Genomic DNA, 15,224 nt, shown 5'->3' with positions numbered 1-15,224 from the left:
CTTGAATATATCTCAGGATCTTGGACTGTCAGAAACATACTAGCCATGATTCAATGGGTTGTAAACTCAAGATAACTGTGCTATTGCACTTAAAACACTTAGCACCTGCAGTGTGTAGATGGGTTTTATTTCCTAGCAGATTTTGTAGAAAGTAATTATAATATCCATAAGTACATTTAATTTAGTGCATAATAGCTGAATTTTTTTTTTTAATTATTATTTTTTCCCTTAAAATGGGTCTCATATATGTCCATATTTCTGCATATTTTGGACCAAGGCCTAGTGCCGCCATCTTGAAAGTGTCATAGTTGGAATGTCATTAGGTGGATTGTTTAAAATTTAGAATTGTTCTTGTCCTTGAAGGCCACTGTAGCTTCTATTATTATTCAAAAGGGGTGGGGTTACCCAGGGAGCGTTGCATTCTATAACTTTGTAGAACTTTCTTGATGATGTCATATTACACACTGCTTTAAAGCTGGGGTGGAGGATTTTGGGAGAAAATGGCAGTTGGGATAGAGATTTGAATCAAAATACCTCAACCGCTCCACTTGTTCTCTTTGGTCCCTCCCCTATAGTCCCTCCCTGACACGCACTACACCAAAAAAGTTGTGCCAAAGTGAATGGACAGTCCCAACAGCCAATAAGAATAGAGAATCGGAGCCTCGTTCTGATTGGTCAAAGTGTCAGCTCATGTTAACTTTGACCAATCAGAAATCATATACCACAGCTTTAAGGCTTGTTTGACTTTTAATGGGTGAATGACAGATCAGTGTCTCCTGAGGGCCTTCGATGTCACACGTGTATCTGTGTAAATCATGAGAAAATGGATTGTTTTGACACGTGGTAGGAAAAAAAACATAACCCTATGACTGCAAGATACTTACAACAACTGTTTAAAATGGATCGCCAAGACATTATATTGTTAAAAATACAAATTCACTGTGTTTGAGTATGTGGTAGATGGGTTAAAGACCTACTTACTTATAATACATATTCCCTGTATGGATAAGTTAAGTATTTATCAATCTTAATACAATATAATATAAATGTATTAATTCTATTATACCCGTGACAATATGTAACAGCTACTCCTGATAGCTTTGGAATGTCTCAAAGTTTATCAGCCAGGAATCGTAGTGTTATATTTGAAGATATGTGAATAGCCCAACAATATGGACAGTAGGTTATTATTGAGTTAAGAAACTTGTAAATGATCCTTTAAATGTCTATGTCAAATAAGATAATTTTATTTTTGGATAATTTCTCTTGAAATCATGCTCCCTTCTCTTACTGTGCCCACCAGACATTCAGCTTGCATGAGATCCCCTCGAAACCTGCTAATCAAGTTATGTCGCTCCTCATTTGCATACAATCACACTTTCAACACTTGAGTGTTATTTGGCAGTGTGCATCTACTCTTCATATGTCAAGGAAATAGACCAAGGAAGGTAATGTCAAGTCAATTAGAAAACGTGGCGGTATCTATCAGAAAGCTTACATTATTTTTCTTTAATGCAATCAGAACAGCAAATTAAATATCAACAACATTTGATAAAGAAAAGGAACCTCAAAGATTCCAAAGCAAAACTGTTGGGCAACTTGTGAGTTCAGTATCAAGTAAATCATATCAAGTCAGTGGTAAAGTCACTAGAGAAATATTTAATGGTAATACACAAGATTAAACACAATTTAAACACAAACAACTTTAAAGGCAAAATGGTATTGGAATGGATACATTAATCACAAAGATTAACATATCATCTGTAAACGAACAATTATGAATATATTGCGTTAACAAATAGAAGCCTCTATCTCATGTTTTAAAAAAAATAATAACATCTTACTTTTTTAATTTTTTTATGAATTACAAATTTCCTTGTACATACATACAATAAATACTGATATTCAACCATTTGTAATATCCCACCCAAATCCTGTAATAATTTCACTTTTATATTCATATATTCAATTATTTACACCCTTGGTAAACCATATTGCATATTATGGTGAGATAAAAAGTTACATGATGATATAAGAACATTTATGGGGCGACTGTGGCTCAGTTGGTAGAGCGGGTCGGCTGATGATCAAAGGGTTGGAGGTTCGATCCCCACCCTCCCACCTGTGTCATGGTTGTTGTGTCCTTGGGCAAGACACTTCACCCACCTTGCCTCGTGTGAATGTCGATAGTTAGCCTGCTATCGGTGTATGAATGTGTGTGTGAATGGTAACGTGGGAAAGGAAAACAGGTCTCCCTTGTAAAAGAGTCGGTAACACTTTATAATAACTATCCGTTGTAACTCGTTAATAGATCATTAGTAAACTCTTAATTAATGATTATTAATGATTTGTTAAGTGTTTGTTAGCAGTTTGTTAAGTATTTATAACAATGGTAGATAGTTAATAGCTTAATAATTGAATCAGTTCATCTGGGAGGTAATCCGAGATTAATTGATCATGTCACGTTCAAGTCCATGGCATGAACAGTGTGTATTGAGTTTATTTAAAAATATTTGAAAATGGGGCTGCCCTCAGTTGCCCATGCACTGTGTATAGTCTATAGCCTATTTCAGCCTCGTTGGTATCTCGGATTACCTCCCAGATGAACTGATTCAATTATTAAGCTGTTAACTATCTACCATTGTTATAAATCCTTAACAAACTGCTAACAAACACTTAACAAATCATTAATAATCATTGATTAAGAGTTTACTAATGATCTATTAACAAGTTACAACGGATAGTTATTATAAAGTGTTACCAAAGAGGCTTCGGTCTCAATGGGATTTACCTGTATAAATAAAGGTAAAAAAAATAAAAAATAAAAACTATTCACCTGCAGTGTCTCACCTTAAAACCTTTGACTCCGTCCTAATTCCCGAAGAGGTGTCGTCGTTGGACAGTATAAGTCAAGGTGTATCAACCTTTTGTTATATAGGATTAAGGGCAGTGCTTTGTGAGATCCCTGAGATTTCTTAAAAAAAAAATGTAATCCCGGTAAAGGGTTTTTTACTGGGAGTTTTTTCTCAGCCGAGCTAAGGGTGTAAGGGCAGGGTGTCATAGTATATCATATTGTACCATATATAATATTGTATCACATTTCACATTTCTGTTGCGCTCATCATTGGTTCAGAGGCATCTTGATGAAGTTCGTTTTTTTCCAACTTCTCCTTCTCGTTGAGTCCTTTGGATTCATCTATCGGTGTCAGTGGCTGTGGTGAGTTCTGGGCTTTCACCTTGAACACGTCCCACTTCTCAGGAATCGAGCCGTTGTTGAAGAGCACAGACGCCCAGTAGGAGAACACCAAGTTGCCAGTGAAAGCCGCCAGCATGCAGATGGTCTTGAATGGAGAGTACTGGACATAAACACCGTCTTCCAGAACACAACCTGGGAAGTGTAGGATTGGTGCTAAGCCTAGGGTTGGCTCTCCACTCAGCAGTCTCAACACCAACCCTATCAGCCAGCCCATAATAGCCCCGTAGCCGTTGGAGATGTCGAAGAAGAGGACGCAGACCAGTTGGGAGAAGATCAAAACGTAGGATAAATCACACCCAAGGATCACCATGGCTATGATGCTGTTTTTCAGGTTGGTGAGTGACGTGCCAAGCAGGCCTCCAACCACGACAGAGACACGGATCACCCACTGGATTTCTCTTTGTGAGGCCTGAATACAAATGAAATGTTGAGTAAAGATCAGTAACAGTAAAGCAATGAAGTTACGTTTTCACATTTTCTTAATCTTTTTTCTATTTTACCGTTCCACCTATTAAATAATCTGAATCAAAATGTTTTGAATGCTAATGTTCATTTTTATGCAGATGACACAGTTATACAATTTTGTGCACAGGTATCCTTATATAGGCCATTGAATACTTGCAGAATTATTTTATTGTGGTTCAAAATACCCTTCCTTAGCTGGAACTCATTCTTAATGTCTTTTTATTATGCCACTATTGGTCTTGGCCGGGTCTCTCTTGAAAAGGATATTCTTAATTTCACTGGGTTTCTCCTGGTTGAAATAAAGCCTATAACAATTCCCTGTCATTTCCTTCCCCATTCTACCCAATTTCATACAGTATCTTTGCAAAACTCTGTATTTGGTGATAGGAGCAATTAAACAAAAACATCTGTCTTTCCTCACCGTGGGCCTCAGGATGGACTTATAGATGTTGCGGGTGAAGATGGAGGCCATAGAGAGCAGAGCAGAGTCAGCTGATGACATAACAGCAGCGGCGATGGCTGCAGTCCCGGTGATGGAGATAACCAGAGGCGTTAGGTGTTTCAGAACGATCGGCAGGATCATCGCTCCCTCATCACGTTCCAATGGAGAAGGAGAACCATAAGACGTGAGGTTCCAGTCTGGTATGTAGACAGATAGGACAAACACATGGAAGATAGTTATTGTAATTATTATTATTAGTTTAACTTTTAATTTTATAATTGATAGCTATATGATTGAGTAAAAACAAATCAGAACTATAGTTGCGTTGACTCACACACAATGAACATACTTTGATGTTAGATACCATATTTGAATGCAAACATCAACATTAATATAATTTTAGAGACTTTTTATACCTGTGGAAACAGCCACTGCCCCGATCAGTATAGGAGGAATCGCGAATATCAGGATAAAGAAAGCGGCAACAAAGCATGAGACTCTGGCTGAAGACGAGGACACAGCAGACAATGTCCTTTGGTGGAAGGCTTGGAATCCCAAGTTTCCAAGTGCCTTTGGGAAAAGATTAATAAAGTGAATTATATAAATAAATGTTTTCTCTGTTTTCTGAGTCCTTACTAATCATCAACAAATGTGATCTTCTGGGGTCCTTCACCAGGTAACCAGGATCCGGTAAACCGCAATAAACTCTTGTAATGAATAACCAATATTAAAGGTGAAGTGAGCGATATATATAGGTTACTATAAGTATTAAATCGCTCTATATTCATACAGTGATCACTTATATAGTGTGCGCGTTTCATACTTCCAATCTCTCAGTCACCCGCTCAGCATGTAATCGGCAAATTAAATTGTTCGGGGATCCCAAAAGTGGAATCCAATCAGAATAAAAGAACGCTACAAACCGGCACCCGTCTCACTGCCGGTGCACCCGCAGAGCAACAGATGGGTGAATGTTTATTCGCCTACAGCGGCGGAGCAGGTAAAAATCCTTCCCAATGTCTGTTTTGATGTTTTTTATCATGTTTTATCACACTTCTGGATCTGAGATGATGCTAGATAACTCGCTGCGTGAAGACCGCAGTGCATTAATGTGGTGACGTAGGGATGAGCGAGGGGACTGCTAAGTGCAGTAACTGACAGGAAGTTAGCTAAAAGAACAATTCCGCTTACAGCACCATTAATCATATCACATGCAAGCATGAGTATATTTAAAACTGTTTTCAACCTGAGAAGGATACAGGTTTAATAAACAGTAGGCAGACATTTTAAAGCATGTGTATTGTCATTTCTATGGCTACTTTTATTAAACCTAACAGATTGACATGGTTAAAGTTCTAAGTCATATTTGTTACAGTTTTCATGACATACCTATGATAATCTTATGCCAGGTTTATACAAAGCAACTCAAATAAACTTTGGAAGCTGATCTATTGGGACAGAAGCAAACAGCAGTCCTTTTAATTTTAAATTTGAGATTACCAGTAATAGGAAATCATCAAGGGATATCCAGGCAAACTTGCTCTCCAATCTACCAATCCACGGTGCTTGGAAAGTGTAGTTCAGGGCTGTCTGGGAAATATCCATGGACGCAGGGTTTGTCATGACAAAGGGGACACAGGTCCACTGCAGAGACAATGAACACATGACAGAAATGTTAGTGAAAAGACACATTCTGATTTGTGTGAGGGCAAATGTATTTGTAACTATCTAATTGATATTTTTTTCATATGTATATCACATCAGTTTGACACATGTGACTTTCCTCTAAGAATGTGCTGACAAAACAGTTGCCTAAAATATTGTAAGGTTTATTGTGGCTGAACACAATAAACCCCAGAGACCTGTTTACTCTATTAACCATCTGTTAGTGGACACCCCTGTTGTAGAAGAGGGATTTAAATACTCTGTCTGACCAAAAGATATTGTCAGTCCCATCGGGGGCTGACCGTGTAGGTCTGAAGCTTTACGCTCTGTACTCTGTTGTTTTGTCTTATTATAAATGTAATTCAATTCTTAAATTCTCTCTGAGTTTAGTCTTCTATTACAGATATGTCGGAATATAGAATTTCCCCGACAACTTCTAGAACCGTGTGTGTCTGTGTGTGTGTGTGTGTGTGTGTGTGTGTACATTTAAATATGAGAGACCAATACCCAATACAAGGACCGTCTTTTTCTCTTTCTGCCTATTTTCTATTCCTGCAATATTTCTTTAACAAAAATATCAGAGGTTGGACAAACTAATTTGGTCAAGACAATGTATCTTTGTGTCGTCTGAAAACTACAGACAGGACACTCCTTATGAATACTAAAACCATAGCATCCTCCCTGTTGGACAAAGTTCATAGCTAGACAGTATGTAATGTGTTACCTTCATCAAAATGTTATAATATATATAATGAAACAAAGTTTTGTTGACACTCACCATGGTGATGAATATGAGGATGAGCTGTATGATGTCTGTGTAAGCCACAGAGTACAGACCTCCTAACAGTGTGTAGAGAATGACCACAGCAGCAGAGATCCAGATGCATGCAACATAGGACAAGTCCAAAATCACATTCATGGTGGCACCTGTAAAACAAATATCCATGGTGTTACAGTACTTTTCGTCACTTATCAAAAAAGATGAATACACAGAATAGCCTTCATCATAATAACTACATTACCTAACCACAACCCCCACACTTATATTAACCCTCCTGTTTGGTTTATTTCATGTTATCTACTTTTGTGTTCCGGATACTAGTTCTGCTTGGAGGGCTTTCACACATTGGGGGTGAAACTTTGATTCTGTTCAAAGTGGCATGAACGAGCTTTCCAAAACGGATTGTCCATAAAGAACACCATAGATTGCTGGAAAAGATTCCGTCCTGGCCGTGGAACAACAGATCAAGTCTTCTAGATTCTAGATGGGCCTGGGAGGATGCTCATTCAATCTACATGTGTTTTGTGGATTCGGAGAAGGTGTATGACCAGTAGGGTTGCAAAATTCCGGGAATTTTCAAAGTTGGAAACTTTCCATGGGAATTAACGGGAATTTATGGGAATTAACGGGAATTTTGGGAATTAACGGGAATAAACGGGAATTTACTAAATTTAAAGCAGCCCAAATGCACTAAATTCTCCTAACTAACTATTTCAGTCGAGGCAAACATTCTAGACTGTAAAAAGCAGTTTTTTCAACGAAGTTTTAATATATTTATGAACATTTAATTTCAAATCAGATTTTTTTTTAAAGTTTATTGAGATACCCAGCTTGATATCATAAATTGAATTTTACTAGACCAGGTTTACAGAGGCTTAAGCTTTGATTTTAAATATAGTTGGGGACAATATATTTTAGCATAATCTTGACTAAAACAACCAGATTTTATGCAAGTACACTTGGCAAATTGCACATAGCACACATCCTACTGCAGGGGTACTGAGGCCACGTCCCCTACATGCTCTGTGCATTCCTCCATCACATGGTGGGGGGGCATTTGACTTTATTTATTGAATGGGTGGGGTCAGACAGATGAGTAATAATTTACTCAACATTCATCTTTTTGTTGTTCAGTGAAATTATTGATTGTTCATAAAATAATCAACTTGATAAAGTTCTTCTTACAAATAAATCTGTTCAAATGTAATGTTTTTTGATTGTATTATTTTGCATGGATGTCTGCCTATGACCAAACATAGTGTTTAAAAGTTTAGATTTATGGTTGGTTATGAAAAAAAATCATTTCAATTACCGCCATTTTGTTAATTCCTATAATTTCCAATTTTGAATATTCCCAAAATTCCCGAGCGAAAGTTCCCGTGGAAAGTTTCTGGAAACTTTCCGGTAATTTACCGGAAACTTTCCACCCCTTTGCAACCCTAATGACCAGGTTACCCAGGAGATACTGTGGGGGGTGCAGCAGCAGTATGGGGTGAGGGGGGTCCCTGCTCAGGTCCATCCAATCTCTGAACGCTCAAAGCGAGAGCTGTGTCTGGGTTCCTAGTAGTAAGTTGGACATGTTCCCTCCCGATTGGGACAGGATATTTAGGCAAAGTCGTGGTGGGAAGGGGTTACAGTTAAGTGGGTGGGCGAACCCAGGAGGGTTAACAGAAATTTGACACTGAAATTAAATGGATAACTATTAAGCTGCAATTCTAGAAAGTACATGTATGTAAAGTGTTAGATACAGTACCTAAGCTTATTAGTGTTCCAGCCAACCACATAATGTCTGTTAAAATGGCACCCACTGACTGAACGGCCATTAGTGCTTTCCCATACTTGACCTCGAAAGGGTCTAACATGGTCACATATCTCTTGTCTCTCATCGGCTTGGCGAACACAAGGCCACCTGAGAAATAAAACAGACGGACAGATTTGCATGCTGTGGTCAAGATGCATGTTTACATTCAAGAGAAAAACAGCAGAAACATACATCAATTTGAACCAGTTTGGAATTATAACATCTGAGAATGAGCCGTGCATTTACACCCAATTTGAGTTCAGACAGACTTTCGAAACACATTCAGGAAAGTCATGGAAAGAACTGCTTCTGTTTTCGTTTTATGACTTAGGTATTGTTCTTTTTTGTTCTTTAAAATATCCTGACATTGGCAAACATCTACTGATAATCATGTAATACTTACCAATAATAAACGAAATGGAGAAAGCTGTTGGCAGCATAACTGCCGATGTCAGTCCCATGGAAGGGGTGTATAGCATCTCAGCTAAGCCCATTATGGTGCATCCTCCAACCCACGTGGCTAAAGGAGGGATAGACAGACACACACATATAAATTAGTTCACAGGAATAACAAGTCTAGACAAATACAAGAGCAAACGGGACGAAACCAGGGACCTAATGAACCCCATTCCCCCAACCCAAACCAAACTCCCCAATCAAGGAGTTAGTTAAAGCTGCCACGCTGAAGCTCATCAAAATTGACCACGTTTACATGCTCAGCATATTCTGATTCAGTAAGCGATATGGTCCTTTTAGCTAACTTCCTGTCAGTGGCTGCATTTAGCAGTCCCCTCCCTCGTCCCCACCACATGAACACACAGAGTGCCACGATGGAGAGCAGCGAGTCATCGTTCACGGGCACAGAGACCCGCCTCTTTATAGCACTCTGTTTCCTGATTGGCTAAAAACGAGTGGGATACTAAACATGTTCCCATCTGCAATTAGCACTAACTAAACTAAACTAAACTAAACTAATTAACAGTGCTTGCAGTATTCACATTGCAATATTTTTTTTATTCACAAATCAATACTGCACCTGTCATTGTGAACATCCCCACCACACTCTTAATGCTTCGGTTTCCAAGCAGAGCCATGTCCATTTTGTCAGCCGAGGTTTTGCTCTCCTGCCTCCTGGATTTGAAAGAAGCCCAGATTCCCACTCCAAGAACCAGCAGGTAGAAAAAGACCATCGCGATCACTCCGGCGATACTGACAGCCATGGTGAACCTGTGGGCTGGTAGCAAAAATATATAATTTAAGATTTAAAGCTACTGTATATATTGTGTCATGGAAATTAATATAATAGTCATAATATAATAATTAAGTATATTTGTTTTTGTAGCCAGATGCCATTGTGAATCTTAATACGTAAGTAATCTAATTGACAAAGTGTTCTGACCTGCATCTGGCTGCATAAACAAATATACTTTATTATGATATTATTACAAACTTCAGTGAATACATTAAAGCTACAATTAAGTTAGTGTTGTCCTTGATTGTTACTCATAATATTAATTTCCTTAACAATTGTTACTTGACTTGTTCCAATGATGAAAATAATGTAATCACAAGAGGACACATTCAAACGTGTTAAAATTTTAATATTTATAATTTGCTTAAATAAAACAATACAAAAAATGTAATTGGATTTTGTTTTATATATAAAAAAAAGATATAGGCCTATTATGTATTTTGCTTCGGCAACCTGTAATGTTGGTTTGCCTTAAAATCACATGCATTCCAAGCTTCACATTAAAAGAATTAAGATAGATAAGACTTTGACTTAACAGTTTTTTTTCCATTGCTTAACCACAGTGGCAAGGCAAGGCAAGGAAAGTTTTTTTCTATAGCACAATTCAGACACAAGGCCACTCAAAGTGCTTTACAGGCGCAAGATTAAAATACATAAAACACATTAGAAAAGCGAATGAATAGAAATAAAACATTCAAAAGCTAATGAATAGAAATAGAACATTTAAATATAATACAATTTCAGGTTAAAATGGAAACAGAAAAGTCTTCAGACTTGATTTAAAAGAGCTGAGAGTTGCAGCCGACCTCAAGTTTTCTGTGAGTTTGTTCCAGATATTTGGTTCATAAAAACTGAAAGCTGCTTCTCCTTGTTTATTCCCAACTCTGGGGACTGTAATTAGACATGTCCCAGACGACCTAAGGGCTCTGGACGGTTCATAACGTATCAGCAGATCAGTAGGGCACAACTGGAGCTCCTGTACATGTTGAAAAACCCTAACTACAATGCATTACCAATAGTTACTGGAAAAAACTGCTAAACAGGCTCAGAGCAGCAAACACTGTCATCAATCATCGATATAACACACACTGTCACTCAGAACACACTCGCAGTATAAACACTAGCATCAAACCCCAATACTTAAATTACAAACCTTTAATCTTTACAGTTTGAATAATTTGAATTACTTCACTCAAATTACGTAATATTTTCTTTGAGGAAAGAGTGAAATTACTTCACATGAACATTTTTATATTAAAACACAAGTGTTTTAGGTAAACACAAATGAATGAAAATCAAAGGTTTGCTTCAAAAGTTACATATTTTTTATTGAATATTTATATTTTATTTGTAAAAATAAATCATTATCAGATAGCACTGCTGGCTGATCACAATGTGTACAGTACTCTCTTTGTTTGTAGATTGAGTTGCACCCTCAACCCTGCTTCTCTTAATGAGAGACCATGATACACAACAGGGTATATCAGTGTAGCCTTTATTTCATCGGAAATTACAGCTCAATGTCTTCTAGGTCTTCCTCCACACATCCACAATCTCACTGCCACTCTTCTCCCTCCCCCAACCTGTCTTCATTGGTCCATTTCCAAAAAAATAGTATTTCTAAGCTTTCCCTATACACTGTATATAAGTTCACTAACAAGTCTAAAACGAGACACCTTCTTAGACTTTCAGGTGAAATTGCAATACACAGTGTTTAAAATGCACCAGGCTGAAATCCATTCTGTTTTGAATGTGTGGTTTACAGTTGTGACAGCAGTGTGTTAGCATTTGAACAAAGTTCTAGAAATCCACAGTGTTGTGCAGGTTGTGATAAGCCATGGGATAAGTGTGTAGAGTTGATGAAATAGGCATACTGTATATAAGTTGAATATTTTACCCTTTTCTGCTGCAGAGTTAAAACCTCCTGACATGTATAGATGAATCAAAATGTACTTACAGGCAGGTACAGGTGGACTGTAGGTCACTCAAACAGTCAAATGGGAGCTTCTCTTTCAAAGGAATGAAGACAGAATGGATGAAAGTGTGTGTTTAATACTTTGTCCAGTTCACTTTGTTAACACCCACCTTGCATCCCCTCCCCTTTCTGCAAAAGCCCAGTCTGCTCTGATTGGCCAATATGGAGACTGTATGTAAGGTGCAGTAAGTTAGAGTGCTCCTGGAATTTGCTATATTTTATTGTTATATTTAATTTGTGTAATTTGTGTGACCTGTATGTCAACTGTTTGGAAAATGTCAATACTGAATGGACAAATGTCTTTAAGCTACTGAGACAAAAAATTGGCTATTTTTATAGGAACGAAACCACCTTCCCTTTATTTAGTAGGAAAATGATTATTGAGGCAGTTTTCATGTCTGTCCTTGATTACGGTGATGTGGTTTACCGGCATGCATCACATTCATGTCTTAAACTCCTAGACTCTGTTTTTCACTCTGCTTTATCACAGGAGATGCTTATAACACACACCATTGTCTTTTATATGAAAAGGTTGGGTGGTCCTCCCTTAAAGAGAGACGTGACGCACATTGGCACATTTTTATTTACAAAGCCTTGACCAGGAAGCTTCCTCGTTATTTAACAGAAATGCTGCAAATTTCAGATGGGCTATAACAGACCCGCTCCACTGACATGCTTATGCTTTATGTCCCACAAGCCCGGTCTGAGCTGGGAAAGACAGCTTTTAACTTCAGTGCCCCCGACTCCTGGAACAACTTACAGCAACAAATTAAACTAAATACCTTCATATCCTTTGGCCACTTTAAACAAACTATCTTGGATCTGCCAAACTCTACCTGTAGCTGTTTTAATTAGGCTATGTTGTACTTTCACCCATTTAATTTTAATTGCTGCCACTCTTCACCACTGTGTAAATGTTTCAATTGTTTTTTCTCTTCACCTGTTGTTGTGTATTTTATGTATTTGCATTGAATATTTTGTATGTATTGTTGTTTTTCCTTTGAATTTTTTTTTAACTCAACGTCATTGTAAATGAGGATCACCCCTCAATTGGTCTCTTGAGGATAAATAAAAGTTAAATGAAATTAAATTAAATATAATAAAACGAGACACACTGAACATTGGGAGCGGTCTCTTAATGTTTTACAGAGCTGTATATACAGTACATATCTAGCATACTCAGACAAGCATACACTTGCTCTCCATTGCTCACAGGATGTGAGCAATGGAGAGCAAGTGTATGCTTGTCTGAGTATGCTGGTTGTCAAAATCACTTTTTGTCAAAATCAGTGAATATCTCTTCACGATCCCGCTACCTGTCCGTACTGTGTGTGTGCTTAAAAACAACACCAGTGTTGATACACAGCCTAAAGGCTCTGTAAACTGGTATGTAAACAAATGTTGTACTACAAACAGAGCCCACCGTAGCTAGCAACATGCCAGTTTACAGAGCCTAGGCTGTGTGTTAACACTGGATTGTTTTGTCTCGCTTCAAAAACATTATGAAATCGAGAGCCCTCATGACAAGAGTGCAGATCAAATAAATCATGTTTGACACAATAAAAGAAAACCTGAAATTCGAAATCATGTTTATTCAATCGATGATAAATACAGGTCACAATTTTGCAATACACTTCATCTTTAAATATACATTAAAATTTCAACATTTCAACATTATGACAAAAACACCTTTTTCATGGATTCAAACACTTGTCAAACATTCTCTGAACCAACAATGAATCTTCAGTTCCGTCCCTCTCACACTCTTTTGTGATGGTGTGTGTGCGTGTGTGTGTGTGTGTGTGTGTGTGTGTGTGTGTTTAAGGGTTAGAGTTGAACCCTAATAACTAACATTAACCAAATTCCCCAAATATCTTTACCGCAGTAAAAAGAAAGGAAATGTGATGGCCTGCGATAAGTTATTTTGATCCCACTTGCTCAAAACAATTTGAAAAACATACATTTTGTCTGAATCTTTTTTTCTTTTTGCTTCTACGTCAACCGTTGACTTAATTCTCATGGAAATTAAGCGATATATCACCAAATATCTTAAGAAGTATATCATCATGACCACACTTGCAGTTTCCTTGGAGATATTTAAGCCAATATGTATTGAAAAGGTAGATTTTGCAAAAAGGACCTTGAAAGGGTTTTAAATCACTGGGTTTCATCGCGATACGATATCAGATTAATTAATTGGACAATAATGAGATATTGCAGATATCAGTATAGTGTAGAGTTTCTTCTCAACCTGATTCGAAAACTTTCTTTTTCCCTCTTTCCATAAGTTAATAAATAAAAAAAATCAGCAAATACTATGATTACATAATTGGTTAAAGATATAGTGCGTAACTTATGTCGCTCCCATGAGGAATTCTGAGTAATAACAACAACACTGTCGGTGGTATCTACATGAGGTTAAGCCGATGTGATGGCGTATGGATTTGTGTACCTTCTGCTGTACGTCCAGGGTTTTTTCTTAGCAGTAGAATCAACAACTGAAGCATTTCCTAGCCGACATTCATTCACCTATATAAAAAGCTACGCACTATAGCTTTAAAATCTGACCATAAACAAAATCATAAAACCAAACTCAATCATTAAGTGCATGGTATTGAAATAAATTCAAACCAAAACCCAATAAATCAATAGTTATAATCATTAATCAATACATATATTCTAAAAAAAATTTAAATGCAGTGTCGCTGACTTCAACTCAGCTTAAATTAAAAATAAATACAATTTAAATATATAAACATCTTTCACGTCCTCAACCGAGACATTGTCCAGCAATATTTGTCGATCAATGAATCTATCAGTGCCAACAATCACAATATTAACCAAATACTGTTTAGATTACACATAGATGGTAAAAGGCTCCTTCAACATCTGCAGGCAAAAAAGCAATCGTCAATTTAGGATTTTTGTCAATTTTGCTTCAATAACAAGTCTTGTTTCATACTTATATTAATAAAAAGTCCAAAATGTACCTTTAGGTGTTTATTTGACCAAACCTCATCTGTTTGTGTCTGTATATTTCTCCTATACAACCATCTCTAACGGCCATTATCCAAACATTAGTTATTTTCAATGCTCTGAACCAAAAAAATCTCAACTTCTAAAGCACTTACATCAACTCAACTTGCCATAATCATTCTTAGCACAATTCCAAAGGTTATTACAGAATAATTTGTTCATATGTCGTTCATTGTCTGATTTACACTACATTTAGTTCTTAAAAAACATCGAAATTGCATTTTGAAGACCTGTTTATAGTAATTCAAATATGTTTATAATGTTATATTTTTACCCTATTCACCTGCAGTGTCTCGCGCTTAATATGAGACCAATAGCCAATTAAGTAAAAGCCTTTTGTTGTCAGTTCGAATTCCTGAACCAGCAGTTAAAGACTAAGGCTGTGCTCGAAATGGCCTACAAACATCCTTCCTCCTACATACTCAACATGTATACTCCATACTGTCTACCTAACCATCCATTGTGTATGTGAGGTTCGTGGGACCGTTTACACTGGAGTATACAGAAGCTTTTAAGTTTTTTTTTTAACTTCTGTGTCGTTTGAAAAAACG

General features: G+C 37.2%; 2 protein-coding genes across 2 annotated transcripts in view; both read right to left on the bottom strand.

Moving 5' to 3' along the window:
- Positions 1–1,645: 1,645 nt before the first annotated feature.
- LOC307257678 (high-affinity choline transporter 1-like) lies at positions 1,646–9,608 on the bottom strand. Its single transcript, XM_080036954.1, has 8 exons — positions 9,447–9,608; positions 8,814–8,930; positions 8,363–8,518; positions 6,607–6,755; positions 5,664–5,807; positions 4,580–4,733; positions 4,143–4,360; positions 1,646–3,665 (listed from the first exon to the last, which is right to left on the bottom strand). The coding sequence occupies exons 1-8, from the start codon at positions 9,598–9,600 to the stop codon at positions 3,102–3,104; spliced, it is 1,656 nt and encodes a 551-aa protein (XP_079893080.1). The 5' UTR covers positions 9,601–9,608; the 3' UTR covers positions 1,646–3,101.
- A 3,743-nt stretch (positions 9,609–13,351) lies between these two features.
- ankrd1a (ankyrin repeat domain 1a (cardiac muscle)) overlaps positions 13,352–15,224 on the bottom strand; it is a gene marked incomplete at its 5' end in the record, with an annotated part of 8,081 nt that continues 6,208 nt past the window's right edge. Inside the window, one exon of the mRNA XM_080036956.1 lies at positions 13,352–15,224. This exon is cut by the window's right edge and continues 304 nt beyond it.

Source organism: Ammodytes marinus, assembly GCF_949987685.1.
Source record: "Ammodytes marinus genome assembly, chromosome: 11".
Lineage (NCBI taxonomy): Eukaryota > Metazoa > Chordata > Actinopteri > Uranoscopiformes > Ammodytidae > Ammodytes > Ammodytes marinus.
Note: the sequence above shows the minus strand (reverse complement) of the source record. Positions and strands in the feature narration are given on the sequence as shown.